This window comes from Labeo rohita, chromosome 18, assembly GCF_022985175.1.
Source record: "Labeo rohita strain BAU-BD-2019 chromosome 18, IGBB_LRoh.1.0, whole genome shotgun sequence".
In the NCBI taxonomy this organism is placed as follows: Eukaryota; Metazoa; Chordata; class Actinopteri; order Cypriniformes; family Cyprinidae; genus Labeo; species Labeo rohita.
This window is the reverse complement of record NC_066886.1, coordinates 17,434,932-17,458,615: the sequence shown is the minus strand read 5'-3', so window position 1 is coordinate 17,458,615 and position 23,684 is coordinate 17,434,932. Positions and strand designations below refer to the sequence as shown.

At 34.5% G+C, this 23,684-nt stretch overlaps 1 protein-coding gene across 1 annotated transcript; it reads left to right on the top strand.

Annotated features, from left to right (window-relative positions):
* The first annotated feature begins 1,475 nt into the window (after positions 1–1,475).
* alx4b (ALX homeobox 4b) lies at positions 1,476–22,803 on the top strand. Its single transcript, XM_051135047.1, has 4 exons — positions 1,476–2,067; positions 13,003–13,316; positions 17,911–18,039; positions 19,997–22,803. Exons 1-4 carry the CDS (start codon positions 1,737–1,739, stop codon positions 20,312–20,314), a joined length of 1,092 nt encoding a protein of 363 aa, XP_050991004.1. The 5' UTR covers positions 1,476–1,736; the 3' UTR covers positions 20,315–22,803.
* Positions 22,804–23,684: the final 881 nt, after the last annotated feature.

Genomic DNA, 23,684 nt, shown 5'->3' with positions numbered 1-23,684 from the left:
ATATGTTTTTAAGATACTAATGTTTTTGGCATAAAAGAAAAATTAATCATTTTGACCCACACAATGTATTGTTGGCTATTCCTACAAATATACCCGTGCTACTGGTTTTGTGGTCCAGGGTCACAAATGTACAGGTTATGTCTGTTATTAAAGGCACAAACGATGCAAAGATCACAAGTTACATTGCCAGGGAATATGTCAACTTTTAAATCATAAGGAATGCCCTGGTAATCATAAGTTTTAAAAGAGTTTTATTTTGGTGTTTCTCTTTACATAAAGAAATCTCAGAGAGATCACATATTATAGAGCTTCCTTTTTCTAAAATATGCTGCTTAATTATAGGAAAACACTTGTCACATATATCACTTATTACCTTAAATGATCTGTGACTATACAAATATACTTGTGTTTGTATTTTATTGCTAGTTGAATGTCTACAGTGTGAAAATGTAAACGTAAAATTGCTGGTATGTTTTGCCAAAAACAAACAAGCAAACAAACAAACAAAAACATTGCTCTGTTCATATGCTGCTGAGCAAATTGTGTTGGTGAGATGCAGATGGATGCCATTAGTTAGTTAAAGCTGTCAGCTGTTATTTTTAACAATCTGGGTGCTTGTGATACTAAAATATACTGATGAAAATACAGAAAAAAACATGACATTTGACTAAAACATGGAAGGTGGTGATCATGTATATGGCTTAAAATATATTGTATTGCGTATGGAATGTCTTTTCTAATCTATTTATGATGAGTACTTTTTTGGCAAACATATTTGACAGTTTCTGGAAGCCAAACTAGTCCCAAGACCGTTTATTGTAATACACTCCCATGTATATTTTTGCCTATTGCTACAAATATACATGTGCTACTTAAGACTGGTTTTGTGGTCCAGGGTCACATTTAAGCTACATTGTTAAAGGTCATATGCAAACAAATACAAATACAAGATACAATACTTAATTAATCGTTTATTTAACTATTTTTATTAGCCTAACTCACCTTACAACAGCAAATAGCGTACTTTCAACTCATTTGCAGATGATTAAACCGTTAGTATTACAACTCAACCTGCACAACTCTTCCCTATTTTAATAACAGCCAGTAGTAAATCTCAGTTCAGTGAAAGAGAATTTTTTGTTATATTACAAATGTTTTTTTTTTTTTTTTTTTTAAAAAAAAAAAAAAAAAAAAAACGTTCTTACTTTTATCATTATAGGCCTAATGATCTCTTTTTCCCATAAATTCTACATTACAATATTGAACTATTTTAACTAAATAATAATGAAAGTTTTTTCCAAATATTTATTTGTAAAATGTTTGCGTATGGCATTTGCTTGATCTACGTATCCGTATACTCTGTGATTCCTGTCCTTAATTGCATTACTGTCATGCGTTGTGTTTCTCACATGTTAGTTAGAGGGAAAAGCTCCCGTGCTCGACAGTCTGACCTCTCATCACGACGGGACCGCTGACTCTAGCAGACACCAGGACAACATCCTCCGTCCAGGCATTTCTCTCTCTCTCTCCTCCTAACCTTAAAGACGCTTTCTAGCATTTGCTTTTGCCTAGTCTCTGGAAAACATCTGAATCATTTTAACCAACTCCAGCTGTCGCCCTGGTGTGGGTGTGTGAGAAAGTGCATGGCCGTCTGTGAATGAGAGGAGACTCGAGCGAGGGTGACGTTTAGATTTACAGAAAAAAAGTTAGGATATTTGCCTCTGTTTTTTGTCGGTATGAACGCAGATACGTGCGTCTCATACTGCGATATGACCTCCATGGATTCATATTATTCGTCATCATCAGGACAAGGAAGAGTCCAACAGGCCAGTCCTTACAGGACGTTCCAGCCGAGCGACTCCAAATACAGTCCCACTTTCCTGCCCGCCAAAGGTCAAACTTACGGGGACAAGCCGCGGAGTCCTTTCCACCAAGAATGCCCGTCACTGGATGATAGCACGCCCGAGAGCGTCTACAGCAAGTACCATCTTTTCATGCAGAGACCCACATGCAAAACTCCTCCTGAAGACAGCAAACTGGAGGACGGCGCGCTCATCTCATGCTATGGTGAGTGGCATCTACAGTAGTTGCGGTTTGTGTGTTCATTTATCATTATTCATGTATCTCTTCGGAAATGACATACAGTATGGTTTAATTTTCACCTGATGCTCAGGTTGTCAGTTGGATCTTATAATTGTTCCGTATCGGAACATCTCCCGGTGGAGGGTAAAAGAAGGCCCTTAACAATCTGAGCAGTTTATAAACTGTAATTTGCTCGCACATGTATTAATTTACGCATATTCATAAGCATTCTTCACCCCGCTAAAATTACGTTTTACATGTCTTAAATGGTTAAATAAAATAAAAACTGGTGCTAAAGTCACAAACGTTTGTTTGCTTGTTAGTTTGCAATTTTCGGCCACTTTTTAATTATGGCGAAGGAGATTTAATTTGAAACTTTTAATGTTTAGAATATTTTTACTTTGTAATAGGCTGGAAATTATTTAGTCAGAAAAAAAAAATTCAGGCTAATACTTTCTAAAGTGTCCGCAAAATCTGAAAACCCCTCTCGCAAACTGTTTATGATTTTCCTACATTACATATTTTTATTTATCGAATCGAATAAATGTTTTTTATTTCGTTCACAATTTTGTTGTGTCTTTGGATTTCATAAATATGATTTTGTCTCTGTTGAACTGGCTGCAGACGAGGAACCGTAAATTCACTGAATGAATGTTAAACATAATTAGGCCTGATTCATTTATTCAGACAAGTGTATTATAAAATGGACTTTGCCTCAGAGTGATTTATCGGACCATTAGGCTACAAATCGTACATTTTGAAGGCTACAATTATCCAAATCCATATTCATTCTCGTCTGTTATTAGTTACATCGAACATTTTTACGGTCACACAGACGTTGCCGAAAATTCTGGGGTTATTTACTCATAAAAATACATATAAACAATTCGTCTGGTGGTCTCGTAAACAAAGCAGAAGTCATGAAAAGACTACAGATGTTGCTAAATGCATACAGTGACTAAAATCAGATTATCATCCTTTTCTTACTTACAAACAGTGGCATGAAAATCCATCTTTGTGGTTGTAAATCACTCATGGGCTATTTACGATGTGTTGACCGCAGGCCAGTTAAAACAGACACCGAGTGTATCATCAGCGTATATTACATTAAGAAAGGTTTTGTTATTGGCGTCAGAAAAATCATATTAGATTCATTCAATTATTTGTAACTGTATTCTAAACGGTATGTTTATTACGACAGCTTAAGACAGTTGGACTGAAAGTACGCTATTTGCTGTTGTAACGTGAGTTAGGCTAATAAAAATAGTTAAATAAACAATTAATTAAGTATTGTATCTTGTATTTGTATTTGTTTGCATATGACCTTTAACAACGTAGCTTAAATGTGACCCTGGACCACAAAACCAGTCTTAAGTAGCACAGGTATATTTGTAGCAATAGCCAAAAATACACTGCATGAGTCAAAATGATTGCTTTTGGTAAAAACCATGTTTCATGAAGATATTTTGTAAATTTCCAACTGGAAATATATCAAAACTTAATTTTTGATTAGTAATGTGCATTGCTAAGAACTTCATTTGGACAACTTTGAAGTTTTCTCAATATTTTTTTGCACCTTCGGACTCCAGATTTTCAAATAGTTGTATCTCAACCAAACATTGTCCTATCCTAATGTTTTCTGTCGAAAAACGTCCTAACATGCAAACCATTCTGATCATTGGCAAATTAGAATGCATCCAGATTGTTATTAGAAATGTACAGCCTAGCTTTTACTGCTCTTTTATTAAACGTAGCATAATAAAATATAAACAAATAAAATTAAAAAGCATATTTACATAGCCCATATAAAATGTTTATTGTCTTCTGTTATAATAATCGCATTTAAAGATATAGAAATATACTTAGGATTGGCTAAAACAAAATTAACAAATCCTTAAACTCTTATTTGGCAGTTTACTGTATTTTGAGGACATTAAGGTATTTGGTATAATTTCATATAAATAAATAAATACCAATATTCTTTTTTTGTGCATAAAAAATAACTACAGTGATATTTAGGGTTATTTGTAAATTTAAAATATTTGTAGTCTTTTGCAGTCTTACTTGACATGGATGTACTACATATTATAGCCTAATATTTTCAGAAAAAATTGTCAAATTGTTAGTAATACCAAATTTCTGGGTGTAAGCAGGCATGAAGATATGGGACAATCACTAAGGATACCTTTCCAGATATTAATTTTACAGATATTATTGTTAGATGATGCACAGATTGTGCCGTACTTGTAGAGTGTTTTTCCTGTCTGCGGTTTGAGGAGAACGAACACTGTGTGGTTCCCACACCATTCTTGGTACGATTTTTTTGGTTTGTGCTGTAGATGTCAATGGGTAAGACCAAGCCTCAAGCACAGCCTGACTGACCAGTCGGAATCTACACAAACTTGTGTTAGGCATAGAGAGAACGGGAAGATGTATGTGCTCTGACTCAAAACACCTCTTCAAGTGCGGGTTGTAAACTTGTTATGTGATCACGCCACCTAGATCCAAAATATGAGAGGGTGTTTAGAACTTTCCAGCCAATCAAAACCCTGTGAAGCTACAGTGAGAGTAACACAGCGAAACTGTTAAAGAAAAATACATGGCCAAAACTTAGGACTTTTGTAATTGTACATGACAACCTACTTGAATATATAGTTGTTTAAAATCATCCAAGGTTAATCCTCAGCTAATTCTATAATCTGACAGTGCTTTTTAAAATCAGTTTGGTACATTTGATACATTTTTGGAAATATTAATGAAGTACCACACCAAAGGATGAAACCTCTCCAAAAAACCTGAGTGATTCATGATGTGGAGCAGTAGGGAGTAGGGCATTATTCAGAGGCAGATGTGTGGTATGGACTCCCAGAGATCATTCATGCTTTTATGCACAGCGCGATCAGTACCACTGGGAGCCCTAAAATGACAATCCCTGACTGGTTTACTTAACCTTTCCGTACAAAATGACATGTGCAAATAAACCAGTCTTCAACAATTGATGGGATATTAAGTCAGCTATTCAACATCTACTGTGCGTGTTTCCTGGTAAGCTGGTTAATTGTGTGGATAACAGTTTTCAGAGGTGTGACATCATGGATAAAATATTTAAATGAAATTAAGCTTTGTCTAAACAAGAATGAAGTCTGCTGTATCGCTAAGCTATAAGGATAGAACATGAAGTTTTATTCTTACCTGGTGTTTCAAATAGCCAACAAATTAGGATGATTTTTGGGTATTTGGAGATGAAGAAAGAAAGTGAACAATAGTTTTTATTCATTATTTATGAGTCATTCACTATTTGCCACATAAAGCTACACTATCCAAAATGACTGTAATTTTAACAGTAAAAGATGGTAAAAATGTAAAAACCTGTTAATTGGTTAACGTTTAGTTACATTACAGTGAAAAACTGTAAAGAAATATTTTATTTGATCCAACATAAAATTCATTACACATAAACAACAACGTAAACTATGGAACATAAAAGAAGATAATTTGAGAAACATCTTAGTATTTTTTGTTCATAAGATTAAAATCATTGGTAACCAAAACAGCTTTGTTACCAACAGTGTTCAAAATATTTTCTTTTATGTTCCACAAAAAAAGTTTGAAACGACATGAGGGTGAGTAAATGATGACAGAATTTAAGAATTTTTGGTGAACTATCCCTTTAATGTTTTTTTTAATTTTTATATTCCTTTTTTTTTTTTTATTGATTCTAAATAAGAAACAAAATCTGCCAGCAGGTGGCGATGCAGTTAGGGCATAACTGCATTTATAGAGTTGTTGCCCTGCATCATAGTTATCTACAATCAACTGTGTGGATGGTAAGATGATGTAGAGGTCTGGGGGCGGGGCCAGTTCGTTAACTGTGTTGAAATATTTTAATTGCGTTATTTTTTCATAACTAATTAATTAGGTAAAGGCGTTAAACTGACAGCCCTAATAGATAGATGGATAGATATTCAGATCTATGTACATATTCAGCCATGTGCAAAATACTTTACTCCACAATGCATGCATTGAAGACAATATTTACATCCTCTTCATGAGCTATTTTAAGTTATAGTGAGCATCTGGGAGTGAAATCTTGGAGACAGAAAGCTGGCTCGGTTCTGCGGTATATGGGAGTCATGTGTGAGGTCATTTATCAGGAGCTCAGATTTAACGGAAACACTGTCCTGCTTTCCCACAGAATCCACATTCCTGTGCGGCTCGCAGGCATTGATCTTCTCACAGGAACATCTGGAAGTTTTGCTTCTGCCCAGATACCTGTATTTGCAACATACAGTAGTGTGAATTAACCTAATATTTAAAGGGATAGTTCACTCAAAAATGAAAATTCTGTCATTAATTACTCACCCTCATGCCGTTCCAAACCCGTAAGACCTCCGTTCATCTGCAGAACTCAAATTAAGATATTTTTTAATGAAATCCGAGAGCTTTCTGACCCTGCATAGACAGCAACGCAACTGACACATTCAAGGCCCAGAAAGGTAGTAAAGACATTGTTAAAATAGTATACTTATGCGCAAAGAAAACAAAAATAACAACTTTGTTCAATAATTTCTTCTATTCCACGTTACCTTTCGAGGCCTTAAATGTGGTCGTTGCGCTGCTTTATATGTAGGGTCAGAAAGTTCTCAGATTTTATAAAAAAAAAATCTTAATTTGTGTTTAATAGGTGAACAAAGATCTTACGGGTTTGGAACGACATGAGAGTGAGTAGTTAATGACAGAATTTTCATTTTTGGATGAACTATGCCTTTAAAGAGATAACTGAATGCTTTATTTGCTTGTATTTTTCAATTGGAAGCCATAGTTGTTTAGATTACATTAGAAATTAGAACTTTCTTATTTAAAATTAGAACCTTTTTGAAAATAAAATCTATATTGCCATCTACAGTTTCATTAAGAATCCATAACAATAGATTTAATATCCACAGAATTTTTTTGTCAGAACAAGGTTCCTTTTAATGGACAAAGATTCTTTAGAAATATAAAATTCTTTATATAAAGTTCCTTTAAGAACTCTTCACTGAAAGTTTTCTGAGGAAATGGTTCTTTTATGTCATTGCTGCAAAAACCTAGTTTTGGAACCGTTATTTTGATATGTACTTATTGGATATACACTACCGTTCAAAAGTTTGGGGTCAGTACATTTTTATTGCTTTTTTTTTTTAAAGAAATTAATACTTTTATTCACCAAGGATGTATTAAGTTAATAATTAAAAGTTTATTAAAAGTTAATAATAAATAATTTACATTGTTATAAAATATTTATATTTTGAATAAACACTGTACTTTTTAAACTTGTTATTCATGAAAGAATCCTGAAAAAAAAAATCACAGGTTCCAAAAAATATTTGGCAGCACAACTGTTGATATTATCCAACACTGATCATTCTAATAATAAATCTGCATATTAGAATGATTTCTGAAGGATCATGTGACACTTAAGACTGGAGTAACAGCTGATAAAAATTCAGCTTTTCATCACAGGAATAAATTCTATTTTAAAGTATGTTAAAATAAAAAACATTATTTTATATTGTAAAAACATTTTGCAATATTACTGTTTTTTTTTCTATATTTTTAATCAAATAAATGCAGCCTTGATGAGCATAAGAGACTTCTTTTACAAGTCTTACTGACCCCAAACTTTTGAACGGTAGTGTAAATCAGAGTATAACATGTAAAAATATCTCTTTTGACTCATTTGCTCATAATAATGTTGTTAACTTGACATTAAGGACATTATTCTTAATAAAATTACACGAATGTTACAGACTGACAGTGTTTTTGTGATTTACAGCATGTCTTATAATATATCTGGAGCTGACCCAGACCATCACATTCTATAAAAGCTAACGGGTGCCCTGCTGTTTTACAGCTGCTTAAATCACACTTTGATGTTTTTCTCGTTGTTTCTTGCAGTGATTAAATAGCCGCTCCTAGTAAACATCTGACCTCTGCTAATTCAAAGAAGCAGCCGACTCTTTCAGGACGGAGTTAGTGTTCTCAGGGGAGTGACTGCAACAAGCATGTACTCCAATTAAACATTCTGCCTTGGTGTGAATTGATTTTCAAAAGTGGTATTTGTGTTTCTAGGCCAGAGGGTTTTTGCAGTAACGACATCAATACTTAAAGGAGAAGTCCACTTTTTTAAAACAAAGATTCACATATAATGTACTCACCCCCTTGACATCCAAAATTATGTTTTTTGAGGAAAACATTTCTGCTTTTTTCTCCATATAATGGACTGGTATGGTGCTCCTATTTTGAACTTCCAAAATACAGTTTAAATGCGGATTCAAATGATCCCAAATGCGGTTGTAAACAATCCCAGTCGAGGAAGAAGAGCCTTATCTAGTGAAACTAGATTTATAGTTATTTTCATTAAAAAATACAATTTAAATACTTTTTAATCTCAAAAGCTCATCTTGCCTTTTTCTCCCTGAACTCCGTGTATACTGGCTCAAGACAGTTAGGGTATGTTGAAAAACTCCACTCATATTTTCTCCCTCAACTTCAAAAATCATTTCAAAATCATCCTACATCGCTGCAGAAGTACCGACCCAGTCTTTGCAGAGTGAACATGCAAAGAAGATCAAACACCCTTAACAAAAAAGGTAAAACAGCAAATATAGGATGATTTCGAAATTGAGGGAGAACATGAGATGGGAGTTTTTCAACATACCTTAACTGTCATGACCTGGAACAAAAACAGTCCAGGCAGAGTAAGACAAGACGAGCGTTTGGCATTTAAAAGTATATAAATTGTATTATCTTTATTCAAATAACCGATCGTTTCACTAGATAAGACCCCTCTTTCTTGGCTGGGAATCGTTTAAAGCCACATTTAAACTGCATTTTGAAAGTTCAAAATCGGGGCACCATACCAGTCCATTATATGGAGAAAAATGCTGAAATGTTTTCCTCAAAAAACATAATTTCTTTAAGACTGAAGAAAGAAAGACATGAACATCGTGGATGACAAGGGAGTGAGTACATTTGTAAATTGTTGTTCTGGAAGTGGAGTTCTTATTTAAGTAGATCTGTAAAAGATGTGACTTTTTTCATTATTAGATTGTTTCCAAATGGGAAGTTTAATAGTATTCCCTTTTTAATTCCCTTAAAATAATTAAGTTTCTTTGAAATATATAAAATTGTCAGTTAGGATGTGAGCTTGTAGGCAGGCATTTGGTAGTAGCTGTTGTTCTCAAGTATCAGAGCAGGATCCAGGATCATGGGTTTGATTCCCATTGAAAAGGTGAACTTGATGAAATGTATCTTGCAATGCAGTTCGCTTTGGATAAAAGCATCTGCCAAATGCATAAATGTAATCTAATGTTAAATGGGCTGGCTGCCCAAAGGTAACAGGTTATATCCTCATAGAGTTGATAATGTATTAACAGAGATTCCCTTTCACTAATGCGCCCTTGAGCGAAATATTTCATCCCAGGCTACTACAAGGGAACTGTCTCTGAAATAAATGTGCTGCAAGTCACTGTGGCTAAAGGCATCTGCTAAATAATGAGTAACCATTGCGCAATGAAGTTAAGTCAAGCACTGTTGAATTCTGTTGAAGTGCTGAGGCATTGTGTCAAAGAGTGCTGTTATATATCAAGCGCAAATGGCCAGGCACTGACTACATACAAATGCAGGCTTTCTGCAATGCTTTTTGCAGCTTAAGAACATTATGATGAAATGAATCTCTGCTGCATTAGTTCGATTCTGCATTCTATATGGCAAGCTGAAAAAACAACACAGCGCATCTCTAAAATCCCCAAACATTTGGACAGCTATCAAACCCAGACTATTGCTGTCAGTGTGAAAACAGCAGCCAAAACCAAGGAGCTTTGGCTCTAAAATGCAAAACATGCAATGGCACTGTTTAATAACTTTTGGTGGTACGCAGATTCAGCATAACATTGGCTACAAAGCCAAGGAAAGACGGCAGGGTGGGACTGAAAGTGCTCACCACAGCAATTATGATGAGTTATCTGCCAAACACCAAGAGACAGGAAATGTGTTATCACAAAATATTATGGCAAAAATAGTGATACTCTAAACCAGAGATGCTGAAACCTGGGCCAAAAAACATGCCATTGAGGCATGTCTTCATTTCAAATAGATTTTTGTTTTACCATTTTTATTATTATTATTGTATTTCTTTTTTCATTGTTATTTGATTTTTTGTTTAATAATATACTTTTCAAAAATTTAATACATTTGAATATATTTTGGACATGATGCAACATTTACTTTTAGCCCACAGAAATCAAGTTTTCTGTCATTAATTCTCACCCTAATGTTGTTCCAAACCTGTAAAACCTTTGTTCATCTTTAGGACACATTTGAAAAAAATCTGAATTTTTTCATTTTTTTCAGCACATAATGCTATTAAACATTATTTTACTTATGAATAACATCCCAGACCAGCATCCTGAAAATTACGTCAACTACAAAATAGGCAATAGTTTGGTTGAATTACTCAAACACGCTGTGGAAAACATTCAGACTGGGACCAGAACACTCTAAACACCCACATAATTTTGACACAGTTGAAAAGATCGTGGAACTGAGAGCCTCAGTAGAGCATGATTTGAACAGGCATGTTTTGATTATTTACTTACAATTCTGGTGTGTTTGTACTTTCATCAAGATACTGATTCAGGCATTCAACATGCAGAACATATTTTCAACTAAGTTAAAGAAAGGCTTGTTGTATATTTGAAAACCTTGAAATTTAAGGTGACAACAGAACCCTCTTTATGTTGAAATAAAAAACAAATATTTGTATAGGAGTAGATGAGAGTTTTTGTGAATGTGGTTTCAGTGTTAATTTGCCTACACATTTCAGACACATGATTATGGAAGCCCATTTTCCGCCCCTGAATAAAATTAAAAAAGATCATTCCAACTTCTATCTCACAATTCTGACATTTTTTTTGCAATTGCGAGTTTACCTCTCGCAATTCAGATTTTTTACCCTCAGAACTGTGTGATACAAACTAGCAATTTTGACTTTTTTTCTTAAAATTGTGGGATGTAAACTCGCAATTCTGAGTGATAAAGTCAGAATTGTGAGATATAACCTTACAATTCTGACTTTTTTCTCAGATTTGTGTGATATCAATTTGCAGTTGCAAGTTATAAAGTCAGAATTGCGAGAAAAAAGTCAGAATATAAGCCCACAATTGTGAGAAATAAACCTGTTTTGAAGTGGAAAAAAGGCAGATATTTTCTTAGAATAATGAGTTTATATCTCATAATTCTGATTTGACTAAAACTTCTGAACTCAAAAATTTCTCATAATTGCATGGTGTAAACTCAAAATTGAGAACTCTAAAGTCAGAATTGCAAGTTTATATCTATGTGACTTTTTTCTCACAGTTCTGACTTTATAACTTGCGAGTTTATATCACACGATTCTGAGAAAAAAGTCAGAAGTGAATATCTTGCAATTTTGGCTTTATACCTTGCATTGCGAGTTTACTTTCAATAATTCTGACTTTATAACTCAAAATTCTGTTTTTTTTTTTCTCAGAATTGCGTGATATAAACTCGCAATTGTGAGTTAGAAAGTCAGAATTGTGAGATATAAGCTTGAAATTGTGAGAAATAAGAAATAAGATAAATAGTTCAGAGAAAATAGTCAAAATTGTGAGTTTATATTTCGCAATTGTGACTCTTTTTCTCAAAGTTGCGAGTTTATATCTCACAATTCTGACTTAACTCAAAATTCAGATTTTTTTCTCAGAATTGTGTGATATATCTCACACTTTTTTTCTCAGAGTTGCTTGCAATTCTGACTTTATAACTCATGAGTTTCTATCACACAATTCTGAGAAAAATAAATGTCAGAATTCAGAAAAAGTCTTTATATCTTGCAATTCTGGCTTTATTCCTTGCATTGCGAGTTTACATTCTGCAATTCTGACTTTATAACTTGAAATTCTGACTTTTTTCCCTCAGAATTGCATGATATAAACTCACAATTGTCAGTTATAAAGTGTAAATTCTGAGATATAAACTAAAAACTGCAAGAAATAAAATATAAGATTAATAATTAAGAGAAAACAGTCAGAATTGCAAGACTTTTTTCAGAATTGCGAAAAAAGAAGAGTTTATAACGTGCAATTGTAAAAATTTTTTTCCTCAGAGTTGCAAGTTTATCTTGCAAATCTGACTTAATAACTCGCAAGTTTATATCACACAATTCTAAGAAAAAAGTCACAAGTGCGAGTTCATATCTCGCAGTTTGGGCCTTATTCCTCACAATGCGAGTTTACATCTCGTAATTTTGACTTTATATCTCACAATTCTGACTTTATAACTTTAAGTGATGTAAACTCGCAATTGTGAGTTATAAAGTCAGAATTGTGAGATATATACTCGAAATTGTGAGAAATAAAAAAATATAAATAATTCTGAGAAAAAAGTCAGATTTGCAAGTTTATATCTCGCAACTGTGATTTTTTTTTCTCAGATTTGCGAGTTTACATCTCATAATTCTGACTTTTTATCTCGCAATTCTGACTTTATAACTCACAATTGTGAGTTTAAATCACAATTCTGAAAAAAAATTTGAATTGCAAGTTTGTATCACACAATTGTTGTAAAAAAGTCATAACTGCAACTTTATATCTCACAATTCTGACTTTATTACTGGCAACTGTGAGTTTAGATCACAAAAGGAAAAAAAGTTGCAATTACCTTTTTTGATGTTTTATTCAGTGGCAAAAACAGGCTTTTATACATGATCAACACTGCTTCAGTTAGTGAAGTTACTTTTCTGTAAGGACGGTAATGGGTTAAGAAACAGGACAACATAAACCCTCTTCCTCCTTTATTTTGTGCATACAGCCAAACACTAAATCCACAATTAATGAAATGAAATATTTCTTTTCCCAGGTAAAGATGGCACTGGACTGACAGACACAGAGATGCCTCAATCTGCTGATCCCACAGGTATTGATGGTAGTTACATCAATGTTAAAGAGCCCGGGGTCAAAGGTCAAACAGAACGGTCTGTCTCTGAGCTTGGCAGTCCTATGGACAAGAGTGAGCCTGAGAGCAACAAAGGCAAGAAGAGACGAAACCGCACCACCTTCACCAGCTATCAGCTGGAAGAGCTGGAGAAGGTTTTCCAGAAGACACATTATCCAGATGTCTACGCTCGAGAACAACTAGCACTCAGGACAGATCTCACAGAAGCAAGGGTGCAGGTAGGCCTGGTCCGCCCATCGTTGTAAGAACATTAAAATATGATTTTGATTCATAAACACTTCAGTCCCCCCAAATTCAGCCCACAAAATCTGTAGATTCTGCTCTGCTAAAAAAAAAGGACAACAGTCTCTGTTGTCTAAGACTTTTCCAAACTTCTAGTCCCTGTTTAATGTACCTCTCCACACCACAGCGTTTAAGGATGTTCAGAAGAGTTAGGGAGGAAAAAGCACACGTTCTCTGGCAGGGGAAGAAAACACAGTTTGAGATGCCATAATCAATTTCAATGCAGAGAATGAGGCATTGTCAGGAATCTGGCCATGTTTTGAAGGTACAGTGCAGTAACTGCGTTCATTCTGAGTCCAAACAGAACCAACTATCACACACACATGAGTCTAATTACCTCTGTAGGCTGACAACACAGTGCAGACTCTGTTGAGTGACTACAGGGTTTGACCCGTATTTCAAAAACATACCTACAGACATACGTAATTGAGATGAGCCCCTCCTGCTTTCCTCCCCAGCGCTGTTGTTTAGTGCTGGCTGCTGCTCTGTCTTGCTCGCTCTCGCTATTAAACAGGACTTTTTCTCTCAACAGACTGTAGAAGAGGATGTTTTGGGTGATATCATAGTTTTTGTCCTTGGGACATACTTGGAACATTTTGGAATGTAATTGGGTATCTCCTTATTTTCTAAACATGCATATTGAGAAGCGAGCACATATGTGTAAGGAAGCACACATATGAATTGTTCTTATACATGGCAGTGTACAATGAGAGTATGTGTGTGTCTGTGGATCCGCACAAAAGGTCCACTGCTCTAGTCTGTGGGTCTCTGAGAGGTCAGAGGGGGCAGCTCTGGAAAGCCGAGGGCTTAGGCGTCAGGAAATTAAACATGAAATGTAAACAAACTCTAGCCTGAACATTCTCCCCTTTCACTTTCTAACATCCTTATTTCCCTTCAGATTTTGAGTTTGAAGAAAAGAAAAAGGCTGCATCTGAGAATGATGAAAACAGAAAAGCTGCAGACATAAACTTAGGGTTACAAGAAAAAAGTCAGAATTGTGATGTTAACCTGCAGTTCTGAGAAGAGTCAGAATTGCAAGATGTTAATTCAAAATTGTAAGATATAAACTCAGAATTGTGAGAAATAAAGGCAGAATTGCAAGATGTTAACTCACAAGATATAAACTCACAATTGCAAGAAATAGCCAGAATTGTATTATAAACTCAGAGTTCTTAGAAAAAGTCAGAATCGCGAGATGCAAAATTGCTTGATACAAACTTGTAATTATGAAAAAAAAAAAAAAAAAAAATCATAATTACAAGGTGTTAACTCACAAGATAAACATTTGCAACTGCAAGAAATAGTCAGTTAATTGTTATAAATATGTAATTTCGAGTGTTCAGAATTGCGTAATGTTAACTCGAAATTGCAATTGCAAGAAATAAAATCTGAAAAAAGTCAGAATTGCTAGATGTTGACCCCAAATTGCAAGACATAAACTCAGCTGTGGGAAATTAAAGCAGAAATGCAAGATGTTAACTCGCAAGATATAAACTCACAATTGCAAGAAATAGTCTGAAATAAATTTACAATTTTGAGAAAAAAAAAGTCAGAATTTTAAGATGTTAACTCAAAATTTCTGTGAGAAATAACCTGAAAATTGTGAACTCGAAATTCTGAGAAAAAAAAGTCATAATTGCAAGGTGTTAACTCAGAATATATAATCTTGCAACTGCAAGAAATAGTCAAAATTGTATTGTAAATTTGCATCTGAGAGAAAATAGTAAGAATTGTGAGATGTTAACTAAGAATCACAAGATATAAACTCACAACTGTGAGAAATAAAGGCAAAATTGCAAGATGTTAACTCAAACAATAAACTCAAAATAGCGAAAAATAGTCAGAATTGTTATAAATATGCAATTGTGAAAAAAGTCAAAATTTTGAGACGTTAACTCAAAATCTTAACATTTAAAATCCCATTTGTGAGAAATAAAGCCAGAATTGTATTATAAACTCAGAGTTCTTAGAAAAAGTCAGAATCGCAAGATGCAAAATTGCTTGATACAAACTTGTAATTATGAAAAAAAAAAAAAAAATCATAATTACAAGGTGTTAACTCACAAGATAAACATTTGCAACTGCAAGAAATAGTCAGTTAATTGTTATAAATATGTAATTTCGAGAGTTCAGAATTGCATAATGTTAACTCGAAATTGCAATTGCAATCTGAAAAAAGTCAGAATTGCTAGATGTTGACCCCAAATTGCAAGACATAAACTCAGTTGTGGGAAATTAAAGCAGAAATGCAAGATGTTAACTCGCAAGATATAAACTCACAATTGCGAGAAATAGTCTGAAATAAATTAACAATTTTGAGAAAAAAAAAGTCAGAATTTTAAGATGTTAACTCAAAATCTCAACATTTAAAATCGCAGTTGTGAGAAATAAAGTCAGAATTGTGTTATAAACTCTAAATTCTGAGAAAAAAGTCAGAATTGCGAGATGCAAAATTGCAAGATATAAATTCGCAATTGTGAAAAAAGGTCATAAATGCAAGGTGCAACTGCAAGAAATAGTCAATGTGTTATAAATTTGTGATTTTGTAATGAAATTCAGAATTATGACCTGTTATGACCTTGCGTTTGAAATAAAAAAGTCAGAATTGCGAGATGTAAAGAAATAAAGAATTGTGAGATTGTAAGAAATAAAGGAAGAATTGTAAGATGTTAACTCGTAACATATAAACTCACCATTGCGCAAAATACTTAGAATGGTCATGAATTTGCAGTTTTAAGAAAAAGTCAGAATTTTGAGATTTTACCTCAAAATCTCAACATATAAAATGGCAGTTGCAAAAAATAAAGTCAGAATTGTGAACTTGGAATTCTAGGAAAAAAGTCAGAATTGCGAGATGCAAAATTGCAAGACATGAACTTACAATTGTGAAAAAAGTCATAATTGTAAAGTGTTAAGTCACAAGATTTAAATTTGAAACTGCAAAAAATAGTCAGAATTGTTTGCAATTTTAAAAATAAAGTCAGAATTGCAAGATTGCAATTGCTCGAAATAAAGTCTGAATTGTTATAAACCTGCAACTGCAAGATATAAACTCACAATTATGAGAAAAAGTCAGAACTGTGTTATAAACTTGTATTTGTGAGCAACAAAAAAGTACAAATTGCAAGATATATATACTTGGAATTGTGAGAAATAAGGTCGGAATTAGGAAATAAAAAGTCACAATTACCTTTTCAATTTTTTCTGTCTCATATAATGCCTTACAGTCTACTTAGCTGGTACAGTTTGGTCATTAAACCAAATGTTTAATGTAAAAAAGATTTACATTATACAATGTCCTTCAATTCGTCTCCAGCACATTTCCATCTTAGTAGAGGAAGGAGGAACAACATAAACTGAGTATACAGATGCTGCTCAGGTCATTGATCTTCGGTCATTATCTCTGATTGCTCTAAATTTCGTAGACCAAGGAAAAACAATATAAATGTCCAAAGAGACAGGGATTAAATTAGAAAGATTCCCAAAACAGATGACATGATCATAATGGCACTAGGATGTCAGGAGCAGGCCATGACATCGGTCTGAAAGATCAAATTACTTCATTTACAAATGGCTCCTAGAGGACAACTTAAGCTAATTCAAACAATATATTTTGTAGCTCAAATAAAGAAAAGTGGAAATGCATTGTATCTTTTCTAACTTTTTGTGGTTCCCCATTCTTGTGACCGCAGTGTGCCATTGTCTGTTACCCTGCCATAATATGTCTAGGGCTCTTGGGGATTATGGAAACTGTGATTGGACAGAGATACATTCCACAATTCACGTTTAAGCTCAGTGGTATGGAGAGATTGCTGTTGCCCTTTAAAATAGCCAATGAAAGCATACTTATGCATGAATGCATAACTACTTAAATATGGGAGTCATCTTCCAGCCATAAATTACACATGAGTTAATATCAGTGTGGTCAAGTGGTGATTGTGGAGACCAATTTTTATAAATCCACAACAAATCTGAACATCTCAAAACCTTCTTTTTTACTGCCATGTGCAAGAGAGGGACTCAGCTGTGGTTTGGGGTTGTTGGTTTGTGTCACGGTGCACTAACAGCGGATCAGAACTGGCCTCATCGTGATTGATGAGGTGGACCTGCTCCAGACATAAGTGAGGCCGGACCCGCTGGCTGAGGGGAGACAGAGGAACAGCTATCAAAGAGCAGAGCTCCAACCTGTGCTGGCAGGGGAGAGTTCAAATCCATACATAAATAGTGCAGTGTGGACAGCACATTAAAGACGTCAGCTGAGGAGCCGTGGCATGGCTTTCATGTGCCTCACGATTTATGGCTTTGCATGTGCTCGTTTTTTCACTACAAGTCACTAGAGGGAAAATCCAGTTCTTTTCACTCTAGTAATAACGTGCACCATTATAAGCAGCATCAATGATTAGTATTTTCAGTACCAATATAGAAACAACATGACGTTTTTTTACAATAAAATGCACAATGTATTCACTCCAAATCTTGGGCTTTTGCAGACAGATATTTCATATCATATCTTGGCTCATTTTTTTGCAGGTGTGGTTTCAGAATCGCCGGGCCAAATGGAGAAAAAGAGAACGCTTTGGTCAGATGCAGCAGGTTCGGACACACTTCTCAACGGCATATGAGCTTCCTCTTCTTACACGACCAGAAAATTATGCACAGGTAAAAAGCCTTGCCTTGCCTTACACCAGTTTAATGAACAAGAAGTTTATACATCTTAATTTTAGCCACAATATTTAGTTACTTTGTCTGAAGAATATCCAAAGAAAAAGCCTTAGTAGTGGCATACCTGAATGAATCAGTGTTCTTAACTAATCATTTGTGTGAATGATTCAGTGAGTCAGCTCATAAAGACAGTTGTTTTGTTCCTGAATGAATAAATGTTTTTGAATGAAACAGTTGAGTGAATAGTTCAATGACAGAGGCTGCGTCTGAAATTGCATACTCTAATTGGCAACTTTTTCTGAATACATTATTACTTTGAAACCGTTAAAAAAAGTGTTTTATATACAGTAGTATGAATGTTTATATAAATGTAATCAATAGTTTTCGATGGAAGTATGCATATGAGAACGCAGCCAGACACTTATGAATGAATCAGCATTATGAATGAATGGTTTGAGTGAATGATTCAAATGATTCACTCATAAAGTACTCGTCAATGACCTACTGGTGCTGAAAGTCTCTGAAATAAAGTACAGTAAAAACATTTAGTGTTAGACTGTGTATGAGTGTTCTTTGAACAAATTGTTTTTAATTTTTTTAACAGATCATTTAAGTGAATGATTCAGTGAGTTACTCAAAAAGACATTTGTTTTTTTTCTGAATGAATGTTTTTGAACAAAACAGTTGAGTGAATAGTTAAGTGACTCACTCATAAAACAGAGGCTGTGTCCAAAATTGCATACTCTGTGAGAAGGGTACTTATTCTGAATAAGTTATTACTTTGCAACCATTTAAAAAGTATGTTCTATATATAGTAATATGAATGTTTATAATAATGAAATCCAGATATATGACTACGAATTAGGTCATCCAGGTAGATTTCACACCATTTTCCACCTGATATATAGTAGGGAAGTATGCGTATTAGGGCACAGCCAGACACTTGTGAATGAAGCAGTATGAACGAATCATTTGAGTGAATGATTCAGTAAGTAAATCATAAAGACAGTTGTTTTGTTCCTGAATGAATGAATGTTTTCGAATGCAACAGTTAAGTGAATAGTTCAGTGACTCACTCTTAAAGGAGGAGGCTGTGTCCGAAACTGCATACTCTATGAGTAGGGTACTCCTTTTGAATAAGTTATTACTTTGTGACTGTTAAAAAAGTATGTTATGTATAGTATGAATGTTTATAGTATATGTATGAAATCCATATATGACTATAAATAAGGGCATTCGGGTACTTTTTTCAGACTGTTTTATGAATACTGTTGATTCGGACATAGCAGTCATTTCACACACCGTTTTCTGCCTGATATATAGTACGAAAGTATGCACATTAGGATGCAGCCAGACACTTGTGAATGAATCAGCAGTATAAGTGAATCATGTGAGTAAATGATTCAGTGAATCATTCATAAAGACAGTTGCTTTGTTTCTGAATGAATAAATGTTTTCAAATGAAACAGTTGAGTGAATAGTTCAGTAACTTCATTTAAATAAGTTGTTACTTTGCAACTGTTAAAAAAGTATGTTCTATTGTATGAATGTTTATAGTATATGAATGAAATCCAGAGGTACGGTACATTTTTCATACTGTTTTATGAATACTGTGGATTTGGACATAGCAGGCATTTCACAAACCATTTTCCGTCTGCTATATAGTAGGGAAGTTTGCATATTAGAACGCAGCCAGACACTTGTAAATGAATCAGCAGTATGAATGAATCATTTGAATGAATGATTCAAAATGACTCACTCATGAAGTATTTGTCAATAACCTACTGTCGTTGAAAATCACTGAAACAAAGTGGAGTGACACAAACAGTAAAAAGTTTTAATGTTGGACTATATAAGAGTGGTCTTGGAATTAACTGTTGTATAATTTCATTTTTTAAATTCACATTAACTTAGAAATTCCACGTGTTTTCTTTATTTTTTATTTTTCTTTTAGATTCAGAACCCATCTTGGCTAAGTGGCAGCAGTGCAGCCTCACCAGTGCCAGGCTGTGTGGTACCTTGCGATACTGTAGCTTCCTGCATGACCCCTCACCCTCACTCTGCCAGTGGTATGTCTGATTTCCTCGGTATGCCAAGTCCGGGTGGGAACATGGGACAGACACACATGGGCAGTCTTTTTGGCACCTCGGGAGTGGGTGGAACCATTAATGGATTTGATCTCAGCGTCGAACCAGATCGCAAATCCTCCAGCATCGCCAGCCTGCGTATGAAAGCAAAAGAGCACAGCGCTGCAATCACATGGGCCACATGATGCCTTCATCTGGGACACAGAAGACCAGACAACCTCAGCCCTAAGCTGTCAGCACTAATGAGGTGAAAGTTTATGCCATCTGGAGCCAATATGACCATGAGAAATGGAGGCTAGAAGCTTTAAAACATTTGTAGGAGATTTCATTTTGAAGTTTTTTAGAGGAAGTGGATTGTGCAGTGAGACTTTGAGCTTGAATGTGTGGAAACCAAAGAGCCAGTTTTGAAATGGAGACTGTTTTATGAATATACGGACTTCCCGTGTATTACCCAAAAACTGAAAAAATGTATGCACTATTTTTCCTTATCAGTTACCAGACATATACACTATTATTCAATAGTTTGGGGTCAGTGGGATTTTTTTTTTTTTTTTTTTTTTTGAAAAAAGGCTGCATTTATTGGGTCATTAATATAGTAAAATAGAGTAATATAGTGAAATATAATTGAAATTGAACATAACTGTTTTCTATTTTAATCGTTTTTTTTAATCCTATGATGGCAAAGGTGAATTTGCAGCAGCCATTAGTCTTTAGTGTCACATGATCCTTCAGAGATCTTGACTAATTGGCTAATTTGGTGCTCAGGAAACTTATTATTAATGATGAAAGCAGTTGTGCTGCTTGATATTTTTGTAGAAACTGTGTTACATTTTTTTCAGGATTCTTTGATGAATACAAAGTTCAAAAGAACAGAATTTATTTGAAATATATATATATATATATATATATATATATATATATATATATTATAACATTAGAAATGTCTTTACTGTCACTTTTGATAAATTGAATGGATCCTTGCTGAATAAAAGTTTTTTTTTTTAAATATCTTACTGATCCCAAACTTTACAGTAGTGTAGGAATAAAATTGGTTTTACAGGAGGTTATGGAATAAATAATGTCAGTAGTGAATCCTAGAGGGATAGTTTATCCAAAGAAAACACAAAAAATACATTCTGAAAATGTCTTTGTGTGTTTTTTTGTTTTGTTTTTTTACAGTGAAAGTTAGTGGGGTCCAATGTTGCTGTTTTGGGTCAATATATTTGTATGGACAATAACATAGAAACACACATGAGACATCATATAGGTTTGAAATTACAAAATAATGTGTGAGTGATAACAGAAATGTCATTTTTGGGTGAAAAATCCTTTTAAAATAAGTCGTAAATAGTCACAGCACAGCAGTAGAAGTGCTCCACATAGAGCAAATTTGCACTTAGCTTCATGAAAGCCTGCTAAACCAAAATGTTTGACATTTTATCTAAATTATTTGAATTAAATACCTGAGCAGGACACACTGTCAGTGCTTGGTTTTAGTAAGGCTTAAGAAGATGTCTCTGGCATCAGTTCTTATGCACAAGGCTTAAACTGTTCACTATGGGCTAGAATATAGAAGCATAATAAAACATAAGAAGAACAAGTGTTTCCCATTCAATCTGAGACATACTGCAGGGAGCAGATTTCTGCACCAGCCAAACAGCACACCTAATAGATCCAGACGGGGTGATAGCTACTCTATATAAGCCAAAGAAACATCAGGTTTTGTCCTCTTCATTCTTGATGTGCCGAACATTCAGATTCCTAGAGCTCAAGCCCCAAAAATACTCTTTTTAATCACAGCCACATTCTCTAAAGCAGAGGTAACAGCACATTGTTTCCAGATAAATGCTGGAATGTTATGTTTGTTTTGTGTTAGAGGGAAACAACTCTATCAGCTGGAACATAAGCCTAACTTCATTAATTTCCTGGCTCTCGCACCAGCATAGGTCTAGTTTCTCCTGCTGCAGGGTGGGTCACCATTCAAAACCTCTGCTTTTTCTCAACATTCTGATTATCGTGAAGTGTGAGAAGAGACACTAGGTTTGGCGCCATTAGGGTTCCCTAGCCAATAATGTGCTGCAGAAAGATTTTTTATTAGATGTTGACAAAAGTAAATTCAAGTCACAGTCTCAGTCACAGTTGGCATAGAAGACAAACACAGCAGGGAAGTAAACAATAAATATTAAAGGCATAGTTCACCCAAAACTGAAAATTCTGTCATTAATTATTCATCCTCATGTATTTCCAAACCGTAAGACCTTTGTTTATTGTCGGAAAACAAATTAAGATAATTTTGATGAAATACCAGAGCTTTCTGACCCCCGCATAGATAAATAAAACATTCTGACGTTGTTAAATCAGTGGTTCAACCGTAATTTTATGAAGCTACAGGTTTGGAACAACATGAAGGTGAGTAATAATGACAAAATTTTAATTTTTGGCTGAATAGATTATGGTTTAGCTACACTGTGTGACTTTTAGTTCAAAATTAACAAAATTTACATAAGCGTGTACAAACCGTCATCCGTTATGGTAACCCTGGTGAAAAAAACAGCATATGCTGGTAGGTATGTTTTGATGCTGGGATGCTGGTTAGGTAGGTTTTGATGCTGGTTTAAGATGGTCCTTTGCTGGTTTATGCTGGTCCTTGACCAGCAACATGACCAGCAAAAACCAGCAAAGGACCAGCATAAGCCAGCAAAGGACCATCTTAAACCAGCATCAAAACCTACCTAACCAGCATTCCAGCATCAAAACATACCTACCAGCATATGTGGGTTTTTTCACCAGGGGAAGCTTACAATAATTTGAAGTATTAGAGCTGTCCCGGATTTCCCGGGAGACTGCATACTTTCATAATTGTTTACGTCATGATATTCGTAATTTCACGTAATTACAAACGACCAAAACATTCATTTACTTACCAAAGGACTGTTTCTCCACAAGTAACTTGTACTTTTATGCTTCAACAACTAGAGGGCCAAACGTAACATTGTGTAGCTTTATAGAGCTCGTTCTGTAAATCAACGGAAAAAGTGCTTTATAGACTTCCTGACTGAGATTAGCTAGAACATCTTGAATTTCGAAGTCTTTCCACTTCTAAATGTAGAAGACAATGTAACAAAGAGAGGTCAATGGTCTGTATTCAGAGAGGGCATAACTATTGTTTTCTACAATGAGGCTCCATTGTTCCTTTATTAGTTCCTCAGTTTAAATACTACTGAGACATGCAGTTAAATAATATCATCAGATCTTTGTTTTTGTACAGCATGCACTTTGTATAATACAATGATTTGCTTCTTATGTGTGTTTGAATTTAATGAATGTTATAGTTTTCCTGGTTTTTGTTGTTATTCTTGATAACACAACTAATTTTCTTTTGTAAAATCCTCATTAAATTCCATCCTGAAAATATTGTACACGTTTGTACTGTAAGTGTCATGAAATTCAGGCTGTGTAAAATACAAAGCATTTTATCCATTTGTGTTATTGCTGAATAATAGAATTTTGAAATGTATTAAATTAAAATGGCAATACTTACAGCCAACTAAACAC